We start from the raw sequence: 25,418 nt of genomic DNA on the forward strand, positions 1-25,418 counted from the left end.
ACTTGACAGCCCACTGACAGTGCTGTATTTATGCACCAATTTATCAGCTCCCACCTGCAATGCGCAGTCACCTCCCCCCCCCCCCCCAAATCATCAGTGAACGAAACTGCGGCAGTTACAACCACTGTACGACGAGTACGTGGTTCTTACAGCCGACGATGATGATGATGATAAACGTAATCTGCTGGAACCCGGATAGACTTGTCCCAATTTCCAGTCGCTTCATACCCGATTCTGTCATCGTAATGATGACATCAATTGCGTGGTTCCATTCTGACGTGCGGTATTACACTAAAACCTAAAGGAGCTGACATAAACAGGTAACTGACGCCGGTATGCGCTGTTATGTGTCATCGTTAGGTCGGTTGATAGTTTGGACGAGATGGCCCAAGTGGTTAGAGCGCGGATTTACTGACCGGAAGGTCCGTGGTTCGAATCCGACCTGTGCCTCTCGACGTCCCCTGTCTATGCGTGGGCAACCTGACAGTATCCCAGCCCTCGTGCTTCCTTCGGGTGGCATGACAGCTAGGCATCGGAAGGGTGCTACAGCTGAACGCGCGGCTGATGGATTGCGACGGGACTCTGCACGTTCGTCCACCGATTTTTCCCTTGGGCCTGTGCGTACCATCTAATTCGGTACCGCGCAAACTGTCTGTGGTTTCTCACTCACCCCTGTCGAGAGGCGAACTAATTGTAATGGGTGGTGCTCACAATGAAAAGCAACACTGGAAAAGAGGATGTTCAATTTCATGGTATTCTAATGCGAGAGTAAGCCGACCTATTGCCAAGAAGTAACAATGTGTGTCTGATTGGGTTTCGAACAACTCAGCAGTTATCAGAGCTTTGACGTGCACTCCATACCCAACGTCTCTCAGAGTTCATTTTTTAAGAAATTTCCCATCTCTTTTTATTGACATTATTCTATAGAATAATAAAACACAGGGACGGGCCCTTGTGGATCTTGTGGGCTGCGTAACTGTACTACTGTTCACCACTACCGTGGCTTCGCAACACCTTGTTCTGCGCGTTTTAGTAGTATAGCTTGCAGGGCGTAAACGCAACTGAATGATTGTTTTAAAAAACGCGACCGGTCTCTGAATTCCAGCTTACACAGAATGGGTATGCGCTGCAGTAGGTTGCACAGGTCATTCCATTCGTCCGACTTCGATAAATCGGCCCATATGTTGGACTTTTTTGGTTTTCTTCGTCGAATAAACTGGTCGGTCGAGTTTGGCTGAAAAAAAAAACGACCTCAACCTGAGACACAACATATGCTGGAAGGAACCAGTTTGTCCATTTCATAAATCAAATCACCCGAATTTTACACTTATGTCTTCTCATTTCCCAGGGGACTTCCGTTCGAGCGGTGACTTTGAAATTTACAAAAAAAGGTGTTGCTAGTGAGCTGGAAGTATACCTGGTTCACTTTACGTTGCATAGGCACCAAATAACCCGGAGGCACAAGGAGACTGAAATACTGCTAGGTTGCTCAAACCTGTATATGGGATTTCCCGTTGTGTTGGTTCTGTATGCTTGTAGATATTACCAGTTATATTCTGGATAGAGAAATCCTATAATGTACATGACAGTAATATAATGGTTGTGTTCACTGTGCCTGCTTTGTTTTTTAGATGTCCACCCCCTCCAAATTCGCAGTTGAGATTTATCGTGGACCGGATCGTGTTTGGTGGCTTCGAAGTTTTGGTATATTCTGCTTGGGGCAGGCCACTGTTTGGTCGGGCCTTACCTATTATCGAGAGTGGTATGATAAGGCCAAACATGCGACTATGAAAAGGCAACTAGCCGATCTGGTCATCACTGCTAAAGGTACTTTGTCCCAGCAACCTGAGGATGATAGGCCGTTGGACTCTGTGGAACTGACACCTGCCCCGGAAACAACGTCGGATGGAGGGCACGAGCCTTCAAGCAAGACTGCACAGTGGCTGGCATCATTTGCGCCGAAACTTGCCGAGTTTTCATCAAAAACAAAAAAGTTCGACGCGGCGGTGGTTCCAATTTTGACAGTTGTTATTGGTGAGTAATCGAAATCGGTTGTCAACCCTCACTTGATAGCAAGTATTTCCCTCGTCCACCTTTTGTTTTCCGTTGAGGGGCGATTTCCCTTAACAACTGTGATTCGAAAAGATTTATTGTATCTGTCCATATGGATGAGTATAGTTTATAGTCAAGCAGTTTTTGAGCCTGTTTTCTGTTTTATAGTCCTGATTTTGAGTAGGTCAGACAAATGTACACATCTGAACATTTTATAGTGTGATTAGAGGAGTTTTAAAAAACCCCGTAACGTAAGAACCTTTCATGGAATTTTCAATAAATCAAACGAAAATCAACCAACAAATTTGTGACTGGTATTCTGGCTCATTGAATTTGAGTCTGACGTTCATTTCATCAAACCTGAAAAGGATAAAATTCTTCCGGTCAGATGTACTTCCTGTTTAGATCTTCCTAAGGCTGAGGTTCGAGCCTGTGAACTCCACCCTGGCTGCTTCATATCTGTTCCCTTGTCCCATATTTCTCGTGTAAGACCACTGGATGTCGTCAAGGTCGTTATCCGTGATTGACGCCAGGAAAGCCATACCAGCAGGCAACGAGTACGACGGCGCACGCAAATCCCTCAAACGCCAAATAGTGAAGAGCCTAAAGAAAGATCGAGCACCCTAGTGAACATCGAAAGCTTGGGAGATGGTTAAGGCTGACGGCGCACCAAATCCCTCAAACGCCAAATAGTGAAGAGCCTAAAGAAAGATCGAGCACCCTAGTGAACATCGAAAGCTTGGGAGATGGCTAAGGCTTTTGCTACGGGAATCAGCCATGCCCTACATCAACTGTAACTACTATAACCTATAACCACTGTACGACGTGTACGCACTTATTACAGCTGACAGTGATGATGATGATATTTCTCGCGTATTTCCTCCCATGCATGTTTTCACAGCAATGACTCACTTTTCCTTCCACCTCCATCACAGCCCTGCTTGTGACTTCTCCGAATGAATCTAGTTTTTCACATAGGCACTCCGGATCGCTAATCTTAGATTCTACCAGTCAACTAACTATTGTAGAACCTATACAGTTAGCTCATCAAAGTCACCTTTGTGAAACGCGGAACGTTGTTTTTTTGTCTGGTCTTTATGTCAGGTTGGAGAACAGCTTTCCTTGCGAATCGTACATTTGCATTGCTTCGTTATGCCTGTGATATTTCAGTAACTTGCTGTGCAACAGTTAAATAAGTGGGTTTTCTTTTGTACGCACTGGTTACGTAATTATAGCGGTCCCTTACAGCGGACTTACTAGTGGATTTAGCCCATTCATAAGGATACGTTGCTTGGTGTGTCAAAAAACTTCCTCCAACGGTACGTTCACCAGCGAAAATATCTTAAACCCACGTGTCTTTAATCGATGCAAATTGGACCATGAGGGCTGTGCCGGGTAAGTGCGAAGAACCAGCTGTCTGCCTCACCAACGGAATGGAATGCATAGCTGTCATCTTACTAGAAGCATTGTTCCTTTAGGTTCTGATGAGGTCTTCCAATCTGCTAGTGCTTAAGACTATCTATCTCGGACTATCTATTTCGGACCAAACTGGTGTCCTAATTGATGAGTCCCCTAAGTCCATCTCAGTGAGATTCGTAATGCTTTCCTGTGATTACGATGCATCGAATAACCGATGCCCTCAATTGTAAACACTGCGTATCACACTGCGAAGTGCTAATGTGCTTAAGCATTGGCGAATAGGTCTTACATAGATATGACATCGGATTGGTGAGATTTTTTGTTTTTCCTCTAAATCGTAACCGTCGTAGCCAACTAAAGCTTAGTGCGAAGATCAGAATAATTCGGCTTCCCAGCATCTGTGACTATAGGACGGCTGGTCTCTGAGAGATTATCAGTATGGAAATGAGTGTCAATTGCTAACGGTAGCCGATCCTTCTTGAGATTTACGCACACCCGGTCATGACGTGTCTCAATTTTTCAGGCTGTGTGTGGATATTGCTGGGGGTGTGGTTGGTAGTCAAATCCAGTTTCTCACCCTGTTTCTCATCTGATTGAAGCTGAAGCAGTCTCATCCCTCTTGCGTTCGGTTTACTTATGTTTACAGCATCTCCATAGACACCCGAATCCGGCCTGGCAATGTTTGCGCACGCGTGGTTCCCAGCTTGTCTAGTTTCTCAGGGCATTTTCTTCACAGTCACTTGTTAACGCGTCTAGAAGGTTGAACTCCATGTAGTGCTTTGATGAGGTGGTTTAGCTGGACCACTGGAAACTCCAGCGAGACCGCAGCAGCATACTGCACTATGGCCGATTATGATTCGATGGCCTCAAACAAAAAAATCATATCATTCGGCAGCAACACCCTTCTGATGCCTAGTAGCCATGCTACTCGATGGAAGCACTAGGGCTGAGATATTGCCAGGTTGCTTAAGCCTAGTCAAGAGCACCTGAGGTGTCCGCGTTTGGGTCGACCTTCCGATCAGAAAGTTTGCACTCCAGTGATTGAGCATTCTCGAACACAAGGTCACTTCTGGCCTTGTCGGATGTTTGTCCACGCGGTAAGTGCGTACCTTAACTGAGAAAGCTAAGGTCTGATAAAAATACTCCACCAGCCGGAAAACACAACCGTGTAAACCATACGCGAACGAGCACTCTGGAGAAAAACGGCGAGTACCTGTTGAACAGTGACCACCTGAATGCACTGAGATTTCCGCTGGCAGAGGACCCCCATTTGAGCCCCTTCACCACATACCCGCATGTAGTGCCACCACACCTTTGGGAAAGGATTATTAACTGTTGGTAGCCATTCACGACAGATTGTACACTAAGGATATTTTGTTCATTCTACTTACGCAATGCAAACGTCGTCTCCTCTGGGGATTAGGTCAGATTTGACGTGTATGTATAACTTGTCTGACTAGTTGCGTTCTTCAGACCACTTACTGATCTCTTAGATACTCTTCTAACTCTTCATACTTATCTCAGTTCGCCTTTGGTACAGCAGCCTACCTGTACTCTAGACCGGGACGAACATTCGTTACGTAGGTCAGTTAACTGATTTCGGTAACAGCTTATGTAATGAGCGTTTACTCACCCCCTATCCCTTTCCACACAGAGGCGCAAGTATTATCCATATTTTCTTAACGAAGCGAAGTTCAAAACACATCTTCTAGGCTTCTTAAGCGGTTTGTTTCGAGTTTCTCCATCAGTGGCAGATACTTTTAGGTCTATCTGATCCACTGTGTAGATAAACTAAGTTTCTTGGTCGTGCCAGTGACCAGTCTGGAAATCTTTTTCACCAATCACCCACAACTCCTTAAGAGCTGAGTTTTTTTTGGCCACGATTGGCTCTTCACATGAACACCATGAATACCCTGTACCTTACTCGGGTTTGTCGAGTCGTCTCACCATTCGGAAGGCTAAAGTAACCCCCAGGAAATTCTCCGGGAGAAGAGTGCCACATCCTGCCTTGTTCATATACACTCCTTTAGAGAGTCTAGAGTGAAATTCAGCCGGAGATACAAAACACCTTTTTTCTCCATTGGGTCCTGTATCCGCATGTTTCAACCTTTGTTGTATGATTTGTGTGTATTGTGTGCATATTTGTTGCACAAATAGTAGACTTCATAATTCAATTTGCCTTAGATAGAACAGAAGAACCTTACAAGGAGCTCAGTTGTGCTTCTTTTCCTTTAAGAGTTAGCACAGTCCATCATCATCGACAGCATGATATCAGTGTTCAACACCGATGTTTCATTGCCGCATTAAGTGTCGTGGTTCTACGAGGGTTATGATACTGCAGGGGCATCCACACCTTGAAGGGAGGACAATTGGGGTCCTCAACCAAAGCCTTTGGCTCAAAAGCCTAACCGCAGGGCAGCGGTGATTGGCGGGAAATGCAAGTGCATTACCATTTCTACTGAACAAGTCGCCACATGTTCCAACCCCCAACCTGGAGGGCCGTGTCAGACCTCTAACCATTGACCAACTCGGTATGAGAGTGTGTCGTGGGGGCACTCCCCACTATAGCTTAATGGATCGCTGAGGTGAGCAAACCGTCACACCACGGTAAGGTTCAGTCTCTTTGTGACGGTAGCGCACTCCAAGTTTTAGATGGAAGCGGCGACGGCCTGCGCAGCGAATGGGTTTTGGGGAAAGAGAGCTTTGCAAAATTCTTCTGGTCAATAGGCTCACTTGGTATTCGATAGTCTGTTCTGACTCAAATACCTGGCTAAAAATTAACAACTATGTTAGGTTTAGTCTACGGGTTGACTGTTGGGTTGTCAGTGTGTCTGTTCATCCGAGGCCGTATCAAGTGTAACGTATGTACTTCTCTTTCCTAGCTTAATGATCGTCTCATCTGCGTCCAAGGCGTACTGTTTTACTGTCTTTTCTGAGTGTAATGATTCTACAATCGGAATTCACATCTACATGTTGTCTAGACGTGGCCAGGTGAGATACAACTGCAGTTGACAAGTGTAGCTACCCATACGCTTAATTCCTAGCTGATGATGCATCGCCAATCACGCCACTGTGGTCCCAGGGATACCTTTCAAATTGCAGCATTTTTACCCTTTGGGTGTTTCGTCTTTATTCACAAGTGTCCTGCTATTAAAAACTAACACTTATGCGACTATATTCTAAGTCATAATACACAACTACCCTCACAAACTGTACCCCTGAAGGGACTCTTTCAATACTGTGTGCATTATGATCAGGCTGTAGCTGGACGGGATGCAACTATACAGTTGCTGTTACATGACCTGCTGTTGATTGGTTCCTTGGTTAAGAAAAATCAGGTTTACTCATGGGCGAGTTTACATGTTGGCACATAACTACATTGTATTTGATCTGCTTTAACCAGTGGTTTACACATACAGATCTCGAGAAAGCCAAAAATTTAGAAACATTGCTGTGATTGCTGGATAGGATACTTCTCTCAACAAGTGAAATCCTAGTCTACACGGTCGTTTAAATTCACATGGTGATCCTCGACAATACCATCGAATTAGTTTACTCCTTTACGAGGCCGTGATGGATATCAGTTGTGGACTATATCAGTGGTGGAGTTACGGTTACCGATACTTCAGTGGGATGCTGAACTTCATGATCTGATAAGCCCGCTAACCCACGAGTTTGCTTGCGGGCATCATAGATCATATTTGTCCATTAATACTTTTCATTTCTGTCGGTAAGCATCAGTCATCTTTTCATTCTTTTCAGCTGGCATGAGTTTTGGACTAGGACTTCTGTTGCCTCGGCGTATTGTTCGTCGTATCACTCTGCTCGGTACTGGTTCCGGAACTTCCAAATTCCAAAGAGCCGAAGCGGTAGAAATACACACCTACGGGGCTTTTGGTCTTCGCCGTGAGGGAGTCAGATTTCGTGTCCCTCTATCATATGTCTCCGCGCAGAAATCGCGTTCCCAAGATTCGCCATTACTTGGATTTTCCGTTAGACGGAGACTGTTTCCATTTATAGTGGAAAAATCCGGTGCAGAATTCCCACTCCCCCAAGAGTACGACCTAACTTTTGCCCTTCGAAGAACATTTTGACCAACTTCACGTACCACAATTTTCTTTGTTAGTAGTCCATTCAGAAAACCTGCGACTCATTTCTGAATTTGTCAGAAATTTCTTCCACGCATTTCTTCAACTAGCTTATTCGTTTTGTTCGCGATATCTCTGTCTATATTCGGTCCACGAATTGCTTCAGCACCGAACGACAGTTCTCCATGTTGCATTCCCGGTCTTGGGCCTCGGTGGTAATGTTGAGAGTTTAAAAGGTGAATTGCTGTCAAATAAAGAGATCTCAGGAGCCTTGCAACCTTCCGGTTTCATGCTACAGGTTGAAAGCCGATCGGGATATCCTAACTCCACATCCTCCTGTCTCTTAACACCAGGACTGTTCCCCCCTAATCCGGCTTCCGACTGTTTGATGAGACATGTGGTCGCATAACAAAGGCCAATAGGCATCCCTCTAAATGTGACACCATAAAAACCAATTCTGGATGTACGAACGCAGCAACAAACCAACATGCAGCAGTCACATCATTGTGGGATATTGTGTGGTCATCACCCCACCCAAGAGCGATCTCCTAAACAGCTTTTCTCATTGCAGTCTCATAGGATCCTCAACGCTGAACCTCGCGCTGGTGACTGAATAGATTTTGCGGAGGAAAACAGTCAAACATAGGGGTCATACAAAAGCGCGTTTGAATGTGATTGTGTTTGGCTAAGTTATATGGAATGCAACTTGTTTTCATGCCTCAATGCAGCTTAAAAGCCGTGGTCGGTACAAAGGCAACTGGCGTATTGCCAACAACACTACGGATCATGGCCTGGATGAAGACCGGAAAACCAAGTCGCTAATCCATATTCAAAACATTTGAACTCTGTAGATGACGGGCTAGTGAACAGACTGTTTTAGTACATTCCCGGCTTAGACCGGCAAGTTATATACAGTAAATAAAATGGAAATAGAAAGTTGATGAATGCCGTTGGTTCGTCAAAATATTACGGCGGGAAATTTCATTTAGATTCTGCGTACGGTGTACCTTCATCAGTGGAGATGGGTTTGAAGCGAGTGTTTGCGAATGGTGACCAGCTGAGGTAGGCAGATACAATGCACGTGGATCGAGATGGTTCAGTGGTTAGAGCGCAAATTTACTGACCGGAGGATCCGTGGTTCGAGCCCAATCTCTGCCTTTCGACTGCCCCTGTCTACGATTGGACAACCTGGTAGCATCCCAGCCCTCGTTGTTCCTAAGGTTGGCATGACAGCTAGGTAACGAAAGGGTGTTACAGCTGAACGATTTATTTTTTTTATTTTTACGGATACACTGCTTACCTATTGAGCCTAGTGGCAACTTTCCTTCGTGATTCGGACTCAACGCCTGACAACTTTGGAATTCTAGCCCTGTTCCCCAACCCTTCCACTGTCGGCCGATCTGCCTAACGCTGTCAGTTACGCTCGGTATCCAAGTCTATCACAGCTAACCATTTTCCTGCAAGATACGGTTAAACCGTAGGGCTGTTATGCAGGTGTATCGCTTCAACCCTGAACATAACAACCTTCTCGACCCTAGCCAAAACTATCTGATCCGTCGTCCTTTTGGTCTATCGTATGTTCTTTTAATGAAACAGGGGGGGGCAGTCGATCGTCTTGTTAATTGCTCACGTTCACAATTTAACCTGAGTAGTGCGTTGAAAAACAGTAGTGCCTACAAACAATCAGAAAACACAACGACGGACTATGATCCCCTCAAGTCCATGTGGCGGCACGTGACCCAGTGAACATTTATCACGACGTAATGCTTGCCAAACGCGAAGCCATGTCATGCACACCTGCATTTTATGAACTCAACGAACAGGCAGTGCCATTAATTAGAAGTGAAACACAAACAACCTATTCGGAAGGTTTAAAAGTCAGTAATATTATTGTACCACTAGCAACTTTTTCGCTTTTTCATAGATTTTTGTTCCTGCAGAGAGGACAGCTCATTGTGCGCCCGATATGATCTCAAAAAACGCGGATAGTAGTGCTGGTGATCAGGAGAGAGCTATCTTTCGAAACAACCGTACCATAGCTTGTCTCTCACAAGTATCGAACATAGTGCACGATCGTATTACTGGGGACTGTTACAGGATAGTTATAAAACTAGGGGCAAATGTATTCGCAGTGACTATCCCATCGGATCTCTGACATGAGACTCCATCATAGGCTGGTTTTCACTTGCTCGGCCTCCAGTAACGTGTTGCATTTCCGTTTGTCCCGTATACATCACCAGCCCCGTCCACAGGAATAGGCTTGACCCTTTTAACCTTGATTAGGGGTTGCTCAGAACGAAAACTTTGGTTATCGATGGAGAAGGATACAACTCTCACTACTGGCCTCACTGATGAGTAGTATACAATATAGGTGAATCAAACTCACCTGGAAATTTGACCGCAAATTCAGAAACTATCAATTCTTCAAAAAAATCGTTTAAGTAAATAGGAATGATGTGCAGTAGTAATTTCCCGAATATCCAGTTCTCGCATTCAGTGCATCGTAGAACACCACACAGACTCAACTGTTCTCTGGAGCGGCCACCTCTGGTTGATCCTTTACCGAACTTCAGGATCCCGAGGAAGCCACTACCCGTCTCGGGTCGCGGATAGCGTTTTAAGTATTGTTTTGTGAAATGTCCTTCATTATCGAAATATTTATTCGGCATACAACCAGGCGCCCCTGTTTCCCCTAGGGGCACCAAATGTGACTTCCATAGACGTTCCTCTGATCAGAAAGAACAATTGCTTTAGGAGAATACTGGCCAGTTTTTTTCATGTGCGCTACGTTTGAGGTTTATGGATGGAGTAGCTACATGTTCACTAAAATCCCATTAACGTATACTCAGCGGTAGTTGAACGAAAGCCCATCCATATCGTCGGATTCATGTAATTCTTCTAAAAAATGTAGAAAATCGATTACGCTAAAACTTAGCTACTCTGCAGCGCGAATTTACTGACCGGAAGGTCCGTGTTTCGAACCCTATCTCTGCCTCTCGATTTCCCCTGTCTAGGCTTGGACAACCTGGCAGTATCCCAGCCCTCGTGCTTCCTCCGGGTGGCATGGCAAGTAGGCGCCGGAAGTGTGTTACAGCCGAACCGTTAGATTAATTTAGCTAAGTCCCGGCTTACTGGAGAAAGACAAAATCGCTTCCCGAATTCGGGTCCGGACGGCTATTGCCAAGCTCCGATACTTCTGTCGCCGACAGTAGTTTGACTTCTGAAGGTATACTGTAAAATGCTGCGGTTTGATTTACCCCACAGACATGTGGCCGATGCGAAGACTGTGTTTGACCGTTAGCGCATCCGAATCATTGCGCGAGTCTGTTGAAAGCAACAGATCAGTAATGAAGTATACCAGATGGTTCTTGGAATAGTACACCCTCCCTCGATTTATCACACTCCACAAGTTACAATGTTCATGCCATGTAGTACGTACGCCAGGATACCGTTTGCCTAGTAGCACCCTTTTCGCTGAGTCATGTACCGGGTGTAGACCAGCCGAGTAACGATCAGTCGATGACTTGACAAAACATGTTAGCTTTTACCAGTCAACTCCTTGGTAACTGCTGTCCACACGGATGGGGATCTGGGACATGAGAAACCAATGTTTGGTGACCGTGACAGATAAACCTCATCAATGCTATCATCCTGACAGCTTAAGCCCTTCATTCCATGCCATAACAGACAAACAGAAGCACTTGACATCACTGAAGTGATTGAGCCATCGTTTGCAACATGTTTCTGACTCCCTTAATCTCGAATGAATGTGTGCTAGCCGGAACCACTGTACTTCAGTATACGGTCTACAGCTGAAACATTTTTTACTTCTAACTGAGTTGTTCTTATCATTACATCAGAACATGCTCCAGGGATGACGAGACGAAGCGAAAAATTCACCACTTGTTTGCACTGGCTGTTTAGAATGCCCATCTATAACCAAACCCTCATCACCCTCTGCAAGAATCATAAAGTAGTTTCCTTTCAACTACTCTTTCAATGACGAAACAGTCGTTTAGTATGCCGGGAATTTCGCTCAGAGCAGTAATAAGGACTGGCTACTGCTGCAGTATGAAGCTGACCTACGACCTCTTCATTATTGGACTGTTGAGAAATCAGTGAGTAGTTCGTACAGCGCGTGCATCTAACCGTGGTGTTTCATTTTGATACTGGGCTAATTTAGATTGATGCGTTCATGAAGGCTCACGTGAATGTTTCGGCTCAAACTTCAAAACGCGAAAGCAGCGACTACATTGGTCAGGTGATCTGCTCTGAGCATCCTATCTTTTTCCGTGTTCCTTCTTGCCGTAAGGAGGTCAAGATATCGGCCAGCCAAAGGCCTGATAATAGCATAGTTGGTTGTTATAAACGGAGTGCACCCGGAAATGTCATGACTTTCGCCACCGTCCTCTAACACCGCAACTGCCCATCAAACCCACCAAGCCATATGCACACTTCTGTTCGTCTTGCCAACTGGGTACTTTTATGAACGGCTTGAGCATTCGTACGAGAAAGCTGCAATCAAAGGGATGTCGTTTTGTACTTCAAAAATTCACTGTACTATGACAAAGTTGCTCAGCAGCAGGTAGACGATGCTAAATACACTAAGTGGCTGACAGTAAACGGCTCAATAGAACTCCATCCGCCCATCATAATTATGATACCGCCAGGGTTGACGTCTTTTCCTCTTCAATCTGCACCTCAGTGACCTCGAAAATGATATTTAGTTAGACCTGTGGGTTTTTGCCGGGGGTCGGAAGATAAGGCAGCAGACTGCCGCAAATAAGGCCCACAACACCGTGAAGTAGGCCATCAGGACACCGTGTAAAAGGGGAAGCAGCATATGGCTATCAGTCTACTGCAACCAGAGATAAACAGACTTTAATGGAACGCCGTTCGAACGAAAATTTACATTGAACTTTCCACCAAAAGAAACAACCAGGAGACCTGATAAAAATAACCAATGAGACCGTGTGGAGATTCTCGTCACGATACATGTCGTACCGGAACATTTTCAATGCGGAAAATCACTTAAGGAGCTTACTGAAGAACCGTACTGTTGTTCTGTGCCAACAAGGTCATCGATGAAATAATGATCTCAACGCTAGGTCCTCAAAACCCAGATGTTCAAATCGTTCCTGATGAGGACCTTGTGGAGAACGTGGACCTCATCGTCTTCAACTTCGAAGACGAAGAAGGGGCACAAACTCTGTTGAATCTTCAGCAATGTGCTTTGTATCTGCAAAGTGTGACGTCTGCAATCAGAATATTCAGTGTGAACTTGTTTCTGCAATTCAAGGAGGTGGTGATGGTTGCGGAAAACTTTCTGTACCCAGGTACTTGTATCAGCTATTACGGCAGTATGTTAGATGATGTCGCCCGAATCACGTATGTCAAGTCGTTTCACTTATAGGGCCACACTGAGGGCTGCGTTACTGCATGTCTGCGAGACACTGACTGAAAAGATATCTGAGGTGTCTTCAGGATTTTCACCACCAGTTCAGTCCTTTGGCTCACAAAAAGAGCAACGAAAAGGAGTAGTTCCAGTTGCTGCAACCTCGTTCCTCGAGGATAAGGAAGACAAGGGAAGGAGAGTGATGGCCCAATCTACGCCCTCACGATAAATTGTCCCGGGGGCCCTATCTGAGGTAGCAGTCAACAACACGACATAGTTAACTCTATGGGCTTTCACGCTTCGTTTGCAAGTCATGGACTAGCCTCCCTGGGACGTTTACATCCGAAATAAGCCTGGGACGGACAGTGGAATTTTCCAAGAACTGACCAGTATACTTCAGCATCACTGATCTGATGTTTCCACCAGACCCGCGCAGTGTTTCGGAGGCACCGATCGTCAAACACAAAGGGTCGCCGGATATCTCCCACGTCTCTGACCCAGAACCTGAGACAGAACGGACCGCAGCATTGTACAGTCTACCTCACCACCGTCATCAGAGACGGCACCATTACTGCTGACGCCAATGCTTTGCCGCTGTACAACCGCAAAGCCTTATAATGAAGTGGAAGCACCTGGTGCTGGCCCATTGCAACTCTGTAGTACCTACACCTGCAGGCGCTCAGAGAATCTGGAAAGAAACCGACAGCATGGACATCACTGAGATGGACCTACTGTCGTTTCTTGTAATCCTTCTTACCAACGTACGCGGGTAACGTGGATTCCATCCTGGCAGATTAACAGCACCCAAACCCCACGTAGTCTCATTCATACCCATCCGCCCAGCTCGCAGTTTGCGCCATTCCGAAGAAGGCAGAACAGAACGCGTCTCAGTAAACGATATCTTAACATGCACACAGAGGTTGATTGTGTTTGATGTCTTCCGTGACTGAATTACCTGATGCACAAGCAAATATTCGTTCTTAAATTACCTTGTTACGAATGCACTGACGTCATCTGACACTAGCAAAGCTTCTGGGCCATCCATCGCCAAAAAGTCGGAGACGACTCACATCATCTGCCCGCAGAGGCCATGCCTCGCAACCTTACAACAATAGACCTGTTGAAGAGGAATAGCGACCAATTACAACCCTGTCAGATACCACTAGATGTGGTGAAATCAGCATTAGATCTGTCATAGACGCGTCCATGACTAGGGGTGGGGCATAGACAGCCTTCATAAAAGAAGATTTTAGAAGGGGAAATCCTCCATCGCCAGGTGCTGCTAAATTTTCTGACGATCAACGAAGTCAAAAAATATCTGAGATCGAGAAAGACGTCCTAATGGTCATCGAAATGAGCGGAGCATTTCCAGTACCTGTAGCAAAGTCAAGATATGATTGATGCAACACCGGTCACGGTGAAACCCAGCTTGAGTCTTGTAAATCAGACTTCCCCTATGTGGGTCAACAGTACGGTCGAAATACTTTTTAAATCAAAGAGCCCGGTTCTAGTCAAAAGGCACCTGCTGTGCGCAGTCGCATCAGGAGTGAGACAGTAATGCTCTACTACCTGAGCCCTCGAGCCAGGCCGGCCCCCTACAGCCAAGTAAGTCAGACTATTGAGTTGACTCCGGGAAGGGTTCCCCAAGAAAACCCTAACAACCGGTCTCTCGGTCAAGACTCTTGAGTGAGAGGCTAGGGGCAGGGTCCCCGAACAAAACCCTACATTCTCTGACTGCCTTGTGGATCAGACTTGTGAGTAAAAGGCTCAAGGTGGGGTACCCCAACTCAAAGCTCGTCTTCGGCCTGGGTACCCGGGAAGTATCATTTTCCCTTGCAGCTCTTCTCTCACCGGCCTTCTTCCTCACTCCATCTCAACCAATCGCACGATGCAGTTAAACCAACCCATCTGCTAACCCCCAAGCCACTGTTCCGTGTCTCAACCATCGCCCAAAAACACAAACCGAAATAGTCACCTACTAACCTCAAAATATCTGATCCACGTTGCAGCCTTTACTCTATGTCAAATTAGGCAATGGGCCTTCCTTGCTGAAACCTTACTTTCCCTCTCAATCGATGTGTTTCCGAAACACGCTTGCAGGACCCCACTTCGGTCGTGCTCCTCAGGCCTCTTAGAGCGAGACAGACGTTCCACATTTCACTCTTCGGGCATCCAGTGATCCTGATGCGACGGCTCGCGGTATATACGGTGTGGGAATTGTACTCAGGAACTGCACCCAAGTGTCACAGTAGACTGGATCCCAGAAAACAGTCGTCTTTGCGCTGTGAGGTTGTCCGGCTCAATTAAAATTAACGCAGGTCGATGTGGTAAATGGTGTTTGTTTGTCGTATCAGCATACGCCCCAACGGATAGCAGTTCTCAGACTGAGAAGGACACGTTTTATCAAGATCTATCACGACTGTTTTGGTCAGCAAGACGGACAAATATAGTAGTCCTGACTGGTGATATGAATGCCTGAATTAAACGACTAAGTCTGTGAGAAGCACATTTAGGTGGTCAATTTGGAGTCGATACTGAACGTACGGATGATGGAGGGCGGCTTCTTCGGTTTTGTGCTCCTGGCCAGTGCGAACTTCCAACACAAACGCTCACATCGAGTTAGTTGGAGGCCACCTACCACAAGACAGTCATGGACTCAATTGGACCATATGGCTATCAGTTACCGATGGAAAGTCTCAGTTAAGTATTGTCGTTCCTTCTGGGGTGCGCAACTTGACTCTGATCATGCTATCGTGCGGGCCCGCTTAGCACTTCACTTTCCGCCAGCATTACGTGTGCCGAAAGAGAGCAGCTCCGTTCATCAACTTCGACAGGTTTTAGTAGCTGAAGAGTATCGAGCTGATCTACTAGAAACGGACAGTCATGTGAACGACGAAGATTTCAATACTCTCAGCTTTTAGAACTGTTTGTCCGGCCCACCTGATTCGACTCAATAAACACTGGATACCTTCGAGACTATCGTTCAGCTGTAGCACTCTTTCGGAGCCCAGCTGCCATGCCACCCGAAGGTTGCACGAGGGCTGGGAAACTGCGAGGTTGCCCAGGCCTAGACCAGCAGAACGTATTGCCGCCAGAAAGGCTATACCAGCAGCTAGCGACCATGATGGCACATGCATATCCCTCAAACACCGGATAATCAGGAGCTTGAAGAATGAAAGAGAACGCTGGTAGATTTTGAAGGCCACTGGGATGGAGACGGCTTTGCTGCAGGCAAGAGCCGCACCCCGTCTCAATTGATTCGATCAACGGGTCAGAAGAAAGGTGTCAGTGAGACAATATACGAAAAAGACGGAACAGCTATTCACTCCCTCAATCGCCGTCTTGAGCGGTGGGCTAAGCACTTCACAGAACAGTCCACCTGATCTCCTTCAATACAACCGCTAGAAGAACCAGGCGGGTCTGAATGGAACGTTGACACCAATCCACAACCACCACCTAAATTCAGTGTGAGATTTCAATCCTGAAGCGCATGACTTCAATCCTGAAGCGCAACATGGCACATGATGCGGATGGTCTACACCCCGCGTCCTTCAAAGATGGCGAGGTCCTGATGAATAGTCTGACAACCGAACTTCAGAAGATTTGGAGAGAAAACACAATACCAGTCGAATGGAGCTCCTCGACCGTCATCCGGGTATTCAAAAAGGAGCAAGAACGTCAAGTGAAAACCATCGTGGTATCACCCTGGTATACGTCGTGTCTAAGGTGCTCTATGGCATTATTTTGTGCATGTTGATGGATTATCGAGAGAGACAAGTTCGCGAGAACCAAGCTGGATTTCGCCGTGGTCGAGGATGCATCGACCATATCTTTACCTTGAGAAAAATTCTTGAACAGCGCCACTCCTTCAGACGTCCCACTTTGGTCGTTTTTCTTGATTTGAAAGCTGCTTTTGATTCTGTCGGTCGTCAGCAACTTTGGCAGCCTGGCGATTAAAGGTGTCCCTTCCAAATATCCATCCGTTATGAGGACACTGTATGCAAACTCCTGTAGGCGCGTATGAGTATACAGGAAGCTCTTGCATGAGTTCACAACTTTCATTGGTGTAAGACAAGGCTATCCTCTTTGTTATTGATATGCTGCTTGAAATTTCCCTTCCTGCCTCTAAAACCTCGGGAGTTGAAATGCTCCCAATACGCTCCCTCACAGACATTGAATATGCAGACGATAATGTTCGTTCAGATCCTTCCCAAATGCAAAAGATTTTAAATAACCTGAGTAACTCTGATGCACGGTTTGGCGTGTGCTTAACACCTATAGTTTTAAGTGCTGCTAAAAGGCTGGGTGGGATCGAACCCACACCTCATGCTTGCAGGCAAGCCAGTCGACGTGTTAGATAAATTTGTTTACCTGGGCAGCTGTATAATTTCCGGTGGAGTGGCTGAAGGTGAGATTATTCCTCCAATCGGAAAGGCCAGGACAGCTTTTAGCAACCTCCGACACCTATGGCGCCGACGCGACGTGAGCTTGTCTGTCAAGGGAAGAGTTTACGCTGCGATAATGCGATCCATACTGCTTTATGGTTCAGAGACGTAGCCCTTACACGCAGCGGACATATGGAAGAAGTCAGTGTTTGGTCATCGGTGTCTCCGAAGCATTGGTCAGGTCTAGTGGGAACATCGGGTTAGTAATGCTGAGGTACACCAGACGGTCTTAGGAATAAGGAACTCTCCCGCAAAAGATGAATTACTCACGCTTCATAGGCTGCACTGGTTGGGACATGTACTCCGCATGCCAGAAGGCCGTCTGCCTCATAGAGCTCTTTTTCCCAGCCCTGTGATGAGTGAAAGCGTCCGAAAGGTGGACGGTGTACGACCCGGCAACTTAGTCGGGTCGGCAACTGCCGCCTCCCTGGATGGGGATTCCGGGACTCAAATCACCAGTGGCTGATGACACTGGCGGAAATGACCTAATCGCGCAGCCAGTAGTGCTCGTGTATCAAAGCTATCACGTTCAATGCGTAGCTACCCGATTTCCGGACAAACTGAAAACGCTTCGTCTCCAAGGCTTCGTTGCACTTTCCACTTTCCCGTTTTTCGGTGACCGAAACTGTGGGACCAACGTACCTATGGCACACGGTTTGTACCTGATAAATTGAATGACAGAACTGTGTTATGGTTAGTTAAGGTCAGTCAATTGATGCGGCGGTGTTTTTTGCACGATGCCCTCTCTCCCTTTTTGATATGGGAACCACCGTCGAAGTGCTCCATCCCGTCCGTATACTTCACTCCAGATACTGCGTAATTAAGTCGTCATAATAGCCACAAGGGAGTCGCCACCTTCTTTGAAAAGCCAAGGATGCGGACCATCTGGACCAGGCGTTCTGTTGAGCTGAAACAATGAGATTGCGCGCCATACATCCGTTGTCGATGGTGGACTGGTATCGACGTCTTACTCGGGTGGATTTGGCCTTTCAGAGGTTGAGTTAACGGAGGCCACCTGAACCGTTCAGTCGATCATTCAAGACGAGTGGTTCAGTGAGTGGATTGACGTCCCTTTTCCCGTAAATCGTTTCACAAACACCCACTTCCATCTGACCAGCTGATCGGAGTTGCTGGGAAAGGTTCGGATGCTTCTTGTTACAAAAGCTTTGTCTTATCGTGCTTTTGTGATCCACTCGCGCAGTCTATCAATCCTTTGGCTCTTCATTATTTGGTGTTTGAGGGATGTGCCCACGCCATCAGTCGTTTGTTGCCAGTATGGCCTTTCCAGCTTCCTTCGGAGGTGCTCATCATGGTGTGATCCATTGTTTTTTGGAGTCTGCGAGCGACCTCGGACAGGCAGTAGCAAAGGCTATGAGCGTGGCTTTTACCACCTTTCTCCAGCCACCATTCAAACCATCACTGTCTCTGTCGAATTCCGGGAATCTTTTACCCAACTCAACTAATACTGTTGAGCTACAGGGACGTTTTCAGGTGGTGAACAGAATGGCTTTGCATCAACCAAAGTTTTCCAGAGGGAAAGCGAAAAGAAATGCGTGACCACACAAGCCCACGACCAGAGTCCGGTGATGAACTTCAAAGTGAATGAAAGTCCTGTATCGGAGCTTTTTATCAGCAGCCGACTGCCGAATGGTCCAAATGAGTCCACGGCTGGTTTGCACTTGGTGACCTCGAGGTCATACTGTGTCTACCAAAAGCTTGTGATAGCTAGAAATGAATGGTGATTGAACCAGTAACCTACCAGCATAACTTAATGTGATCCAGTCCAATAAATGCGTACTCAGGCTAGGGCTGAGTGCAATTCCAACACCGTCGGCGCCACGAGGATGGCCAGAAACGCGAAGAATAAAGTGAGATATTTGGGTTCGTCCAGAGCACCCTGAGGGGTGTGACCGAACTGGAGCCTTGTACGCATGTTTCGGAGACAAAACATTCATCGGCAAAGGGAGAGAACCATGTCTGAGCAAGAGCGATCTCTTGCCCAATACGACACACAGTAAGGATGTTGAAAGACATAACGCGGAATACATTCCTTGAAATGAATAGTTAATGAAAGGTAATCGTTCAACTGTAACACCCTTTCGGTGCCTAGCTGCCATATTGCCAGGCTGCCCAAGCCTAGACAGAAAAGGTCGCGATTCATAGGTCGGGTTCGAGCCACTGACCTTCCGGTCAGTAAATTCGCGCAGTAACAACCGAGCCATCTTGCTTCAGAACTGAATGGAATAGGGGATTATTTTGACTTCTTTTACTGAACAGGAGCTTCGATACGAAACAATGGTTAGGTAACTGACAGATGAATGAATTAGAAGGAACTGCGTGAGGGACGTGTGGGAAGAAGTAAGGCTGCCCAGGCCGAACTAAGGGGTTTCATTGAGGCACCCCACCTTGAGCCTTCAATTCAGAAGTGTGACCTACGAGAAACCAGGAATTTACGGTTTTGCTCGAGGACCTTCCCCCTAGCCTCTAAATCAAAAGTTAGAACCGCCAGGCGGTGGGTAGGATGGTTTTCTTTGGATGCCCTTCCCACAGCCGATGACTCAATAGTCTGACCCGTTCGGCTGCAAGGGCTGGCCTAATCCGGTGGTACATGGATTAAGGCATTACTGTTTCATTCCTGACGCGGTTGAGCACACCAGATGCCTTCTGACCAGTACCAGAATATTTGGTTTGTAAAGTATTGCGACCATATTGAATAATATGCTGTTTGTCACGGTCAATCGCTGGACGATCGGAGAGTGCGATTTGTAGAGCCAACCTTTTCTAACCCGCCCTTCCTCGAAAGAAAGTAGCATCGCTGTTTCCATAAGCGTAAACACGTTGCTCGCTAAAAGGAAACACATTATTGCCATCACGCTTCGGTCGCAGAGCACATTGACTTTGCCTCAGGGTCACTTAGTAATACGACTCCTCGTAGAATGATGACTCGTTCTTCTTCATCGGCCTGCTTCCCATTCACCTTCCAGCCAGTGTAGGAGTATTACATCACCAGAGCCCGACCACCACAAGTGACAACTTTAGATTGTGTTTTTGGACATCGATATCCCGGAAGCACAGTTGGAATTGGATGGCGTCGAGCAATTCGCAACGACGCAATGAGAAAGCAAGTATTTGGCTGTGCAGCAAGGGAAAACTTTCCGGACTACCTGATGCAGTAGCTCGTCCATGTACCGTGCGTTCCGAACTATTGTTTACTTTGACGAGTGACCTCTGTACTTCTCTGATTACAATTTAGCATTATTAGGTAAACCTTGTGGTCGTGCCGTAATGGGGCGTCAGTGTCAATATTGACGCTGCAATCTCTGATGCTAACAAGTACGATGACGCTGTAGTCGTATATTCACTATCCACAACATTGAATGACTCGGACCCAATTACTGGTACTCCACAAAGTACTACAGACTGCGCTAATATCAGTAAGTCGTTCCTCGTGGTTCTTCTAAGTTGCGTTGCAGCTTTTTGCTGAAAGGTTTGCAAAACTGACCAACTTTTGTTCAGTTCATCGGATTACCCTTAATTCCACAAATCTAAACCACCGTCAACGAAACACAAAAGTCACAAGTTGGAAAATCTTTTGTTCGTAGTTCCTGGGGTTATCTCACAAACTTTCGTTTTCAACCCGGCATAGCCCACTTTCAGAATAAACGCTAACATTCTCCCTACATCGCTGCAATTCCTATGAGTGTACCTTTGAAGCCACAGACACGATCCCCTTAAACCAGTTGACAAACATTGCAAGCGGTTGTACTCTCTTCTCCAGTAAATAAAACAAAAAAGTTTACGTAATTATGCAGTGCGATAACGCTGAAAAGCCATACAGTGAGTCCACCAGCGAGACCTACTCTGCTCAGTTAAATGAGACCCAACGCCCCAGAATTCGACTATCCGTAATCCGAGATTAGCCCGCGAGCGTTATGGATACGCCACTTGAAAAGCTATGAAGCCCACCGAAGTGTAATTAGCATGAGGACCGTCAGCACCCCTCTGAGCAAAATCACAACGTAGCACAACCTACGTGCTTAGACAGCATTCTTCGCATGCACACCACTACGTAGTTTATTATGTGCTACATAGCAGACAAGAAATGAGTCAGAAGCCACCAAGAGGAACCAGCATAAGGCCACAATCAGCATCAACAGAGACAACACTGGTGCATATGGCTGAGCCACCAAAGTTGCGAAGAACGACTTTGCACGCTGAAGGTGCAAAGCGCATGCTGAGAGACGGTATGTTGCCGGTCAGTTTATTCAAAAGAGCTGGTGCTTGTTCTGCGCATCCAAAATGACGTCGTCATTTGTGTACTTCAGATCGACAAGTCCCGAAGAGACAGGCTTTACTATTTGCATCAGTTGGTTCATCCCGTGATCCAGTTGAGGTGAGATGGCTCACTGGTTAGAGTACGAACCTACTGATCGGAAGGTCCGTGGTTCGAACCCAACCTCTGCATCTCGACTTCCCGTCTAGGTTTGGGCAACCTGGCAGTATTCCAGCCCTCTTGCTCCATCCGGGTGGCATGGCAGTTAGGCACCGAAAGGGTGCTACAGCTGGGCGATTTTTTTTTATTAAGTTTCAGAGGTGAAAACCACTGTTGTTTCAGAGCCCTTGCTGATATGACCCAGGACAGTAGTCATTCGTGAGCCCACTTCTGTCATAAAGCTCATAATTCCGTTCTACAGTATGCACGTTACTTAGCTTACTTATTTTGTCATTTGGCACGTACTAAGTATTGAGTTATCTTCATCATCCGCTGTAAGAGCTGCCACAGTTTCGTTCCCCGACGATTTCTGGATAAGGATTGGGTAGCAGCACACTAGACGCGGCGGCTGATGTAACCAATGCGTAAATGCACTGTTGTCAATTGGCACTTAATTGGGGAGATCCGGAAAGGAGTTGTGAATTGAAGGCAACTGGATTCAGTGCAACTGAGTTTTAGGGTAACGGCTTCCATACTTCACTGCCAAATTATTTTTGGACCTCCAGTGGCACGTCTCCGCCTTAACGTAGTTGTGCGAAAAGAATCCTTCGAGGAAGTCGGTCGACTGGCATACGGAGCATATGGCCAAACCGGCGTAATCTATGGAGTTTGGTTAGCTCATCTGTGGCCAAGTTCTTTCTTCCGGAAATCATTCGACTTAGTTCACTACTACTGCTTTGGTGTTCCCACCAGACAGGTCAATGAAAGTTCTGTGACGTCCTCAGCGCGCAGTGGCCAGGTTTCTGATCTATATAATAATATGGAGTGCAATGTAGCATCGTAAATTCAACCCTTGACAGATAAGCTGGTACTATGCCTATGCAGGCGATGCAGGCTCAATTGCAACAGCGCTTTACACTTTGGAGGTGTGAACTGCATTCAAAACCGTGAGGTAGTTATATCATTTGATGTTGTTTGCATTAAATACGCGTGAGATCCAAGAAGAGCTATGTTGTCTGCGTACTCGACATCTATGCCTTGATACCCTAGTACCTTTTATAAGCGACGGCACTACGATTTATGAGAACCGAACGTCTGCCCAATCTGACAACCAATATGGGCACAGAAAGCTTTGAATTGCTACGGAATATTCTACTAGTCAGATAATATTAGACAGAATGATCAAGTGAGAAAGAGATGAATGACTGGAGATGGTTTGGCTGATGGGCTTCTGTGAAAGGGTCGACGAATGGAAAGCAAAGGGCAGGTGACACCGAGGGCGTTAGCTGAGAAATCACAACTCGAATCCTGAGTCTCAAAGCTTGGTTTACTTCATCATCATCATCACCATCGTCAGCTGTAATAACCGCGTACTCGTCGTACAGCGGTTATAGTTGCCGCAGTTTCGTTCACCGGTGATTTGGGGGAGGGTTAGGTAGTTGCGCATTGCAAGCGGGAGCTGATAAATTGGTGTATAAATCCAGCACTCTCAGTGGGATGTAAAGTGGGGAGGGGTTGGAAACGGAGCTATGCATTGAAGACAATGGCTTGGATGTACGAGCGCCATTGAGGGCGCGACTGGGCCATATCTGACAATGTCTCTAGCCATTGATGTGCCCGTCTCGGGGTCCCCATCCAGGAAGACGGCAGTGACCAGCACAGTTGAGTTTGCTAGTAATGGCTTTCATACTTCGGCCTTCATACTTCAGGGGTGTCGGCCTTAAGTCAAAAGTCAGGACCCCCCGGGAATAACTCACTTGGTAGTGTGGGGAACCCGGCTGCGACAGCTGGCCTAGCCCAATACCTCAGAGACCGATTATAGGGTCCTGAATCCCGACGACTGTGCGCACCATATACCCGTTTGGCGCCGGACAGATATTAACGAAGTTTTGTGGTTTTCCGATTGCACCGATGACGGGCCTGAGACACCCATCCGCATGTTACACTGTAGTAAAAGAACAAGCGTCACAAACAGCTGCAATCAACGAAATTATATTGCAAAAACGCGTACGACTATGGCAGCAACTCAGTCACGACGCAAAGGGAATTGGAATTCTTCAATCCCATCAAGGGTTATTACTTGTATTAAAACAGCGTCTCCACAGTTAATGTCCCTTTCTGCTGCGCTGATGAATATATCCTTGGCGAGTTTGATAGCCTCGGCCTTCTCTAACGGCGGAAGCCCTGACGACAGGTTCTTGCCCTCCACCTACTAATAAAGTGGATAGAGTGCACACTTACCCGGTGATCAAGAAATGGCTGGAGAATCACCCCAGAGCTGCCAGCCGCAGCGCATTTGACCCGTTCAAATGAGCCGACAGGGTCATATCGATACAATGCCCCCCTGCCTTCTTCATCCAAACCACCAAGGATGCTGCTGACATAGAATGGGAAGAACCTTCTGGTGTATAATGTGACAGAAAGTAAGGCTGCAAAGGCGTTGGTCGAGATCTCTTTTCCATGGTCGTACCGGTAAGTCTAAATAGCACAAAGCAAACATATATTAAAAAATGCGACTACCTTAACCCGATTTTCTAATAACTTAGTCAGTGTGAGAACATCCCCATGAAATCCTGTCGTTGCTAGGACTTTCCCGTTCCCCCTGAAGGATTCAGTCCATAATTATAAGCAGACATACATCTTGTATAGATGTGGAGAATTGCGGGAGTAAATGAAATACCTGTCCTCGGCACACAGTCGTGTGTCTGAGGCCAGCAATGCAAAGTCATCACCAGATATACCCATAACGGTCCTAGAATTCGTATTTATGAAGCTCGAAGGCGAACATACCCTCCATTCGCACTATATGGATAGAAGCCTCCAGACATTAGTAATGGACGACCTTGAAATTGAAAAGTCCCGAAGGTCCACGGGTGCAATGGGTACACAGACTCAGATTGATACGATAGGTACCTACGAAAGTAGAAAACTAAATCCCGTAGACCCGGATGGCCGAGAATCGCACCTGGTCTCAGAAATTTACGGTCACTGAAGGTGGAGGAGAACGAAAGCCTCGTCACCTATAGTCTCGGTGGGGGATCATGGCCAATAGCAATCGTAAAAATGTATACCTATGGAGAAGTACCATTCAGACAGTGAAATTTCATGTACGATCGGGGAGCGTGCATGCAGATGGAGCCAATAATGAAGTAGTAAACTGCCATTATGGGACAAGAGGAGGATAATTGACTCAATCGAGGGAAACGAATGGCTCTGCAGGGAGACTGCCGACCGGTCGCCTAATTCCGTGGAGCAAGAGGGACACAGCTGACTACAGGAACTTGACCCAGAAATAAACCACTGCGAATGACGCGGAATTTCTTTGTGATGAGAATTGCTCAAGAACGAGGTCACGCCGGTGGCTTCGCATTAGACATTCTGAGAGCGTGAAAAAAATGCCGTTGGATTGAGTTCGGATGAGACGGTGGACGTAGACGAAACTTATACGATGTCGGTGGACCTTAACAGACAATAGGTTGTGTTGCGACTGCTCTTCGGCCGGGCCGGCTTACGTAGGGAAGGTGCTGGATTTTTTTCAACATATTTTCATCGTACTTAAGCCACGAATGCCGCCCAAATCCACGGCG

General features: G+C 46.6%; 4 protein-coding genes across 4 annotated transcripts in view; 3 read left to right on the plus strand and 1 right to left on the minus strand.

The window, feature by feature from the left end:
* T265_09741 (hypothetical protein) overlaps positions 1-302 on the plus strand; it is a gene marked incomplete at both ends in the record, with an annotated part of 4,849 nt that extends 4,547 nt beyond the window's left edge. Inside the window, one exon of the mRNA XM_009175906.1 lies at positions 48-302. Coding sequence (XP_009174170.1) covers positions 48-302 — 255 coding nt within the window. The remainder of the gene's footprint in view (positions 1-47) is intronic.
* A 33-nt stretch (positions 303-335) lies between these two features.
* Positions 336-15,433, plus strand: T265_09742 (hypothetical protein; the record flags this gene model as incomplete). Its single annotated transcript, XM_009175907.1, has 9 exons — positions 336-588; positions 1,657-2,034; positions 7,234-7,463; positions 8,660-8,796; positions 10,506-10,629; positions 12,637-12,919; positions 14,453-14,559; positions 15,055-15,153; positions 15,182-15,433. The coding sequence occupies 9 exons, from the start codon at positions 336-338 to the stop codon at positions 15,431-15,433; spliced, it is 1,863 nt and encodes a 620-aa protein (XP_009174171.1).
* An 8,424-nt stretch (positions 15,434-23,857) lies between these two features.
* Positions 23,858-24,576, minus strand: T265_09744 (hypothetical protein; the record flags this gene model as incomplete). The annotated part of the gene is made up of 4 exons (XM_009175909.1): positions 23,858-24,040; positions 24,073-24,309; positions 24,352-24,433; positions 24,470-24,576. The coding sequence occupies 4 exons, from the start codon at positions 24,574-24,576 to the stop codon at positions 23,858-23,860; spliced, it is 609 nt and encodes a 202-aa protein (XP_009174173.1).
* Positions 24,503-24,823, plus strand: T265_09743 (hypothetical protein; the record flags this gene model as incomplete). The annotated part of the gene is made up of 1 exon (XM_009175908.1): positions 24,503-24,823. One exon carries the CDS (start codon positions 24,503-24,505, stop codon positions 24,821-24,823), a length of 321 nt encoding a protein of 106 aa, XP_009174172.1.
* Positions 24,824-25,418: the final 595 nt, after the last annotated feature.

Source organism: Opisthorchis viverrini, assembly GCF_000715545.1.
Source record: "Opisthorchis viverrini unplaced genomic scaffold opera_v5_307, whole genome shotgun sequence".
In the NCBI taxonomy this organism is placed as follows: Eukaryota; Metazoa; Platyhelminthes; class Trematoda; order Opisthorchiida; family Opisthorchiidae; genus Opisthorchis; species Opisthorchis viverrini.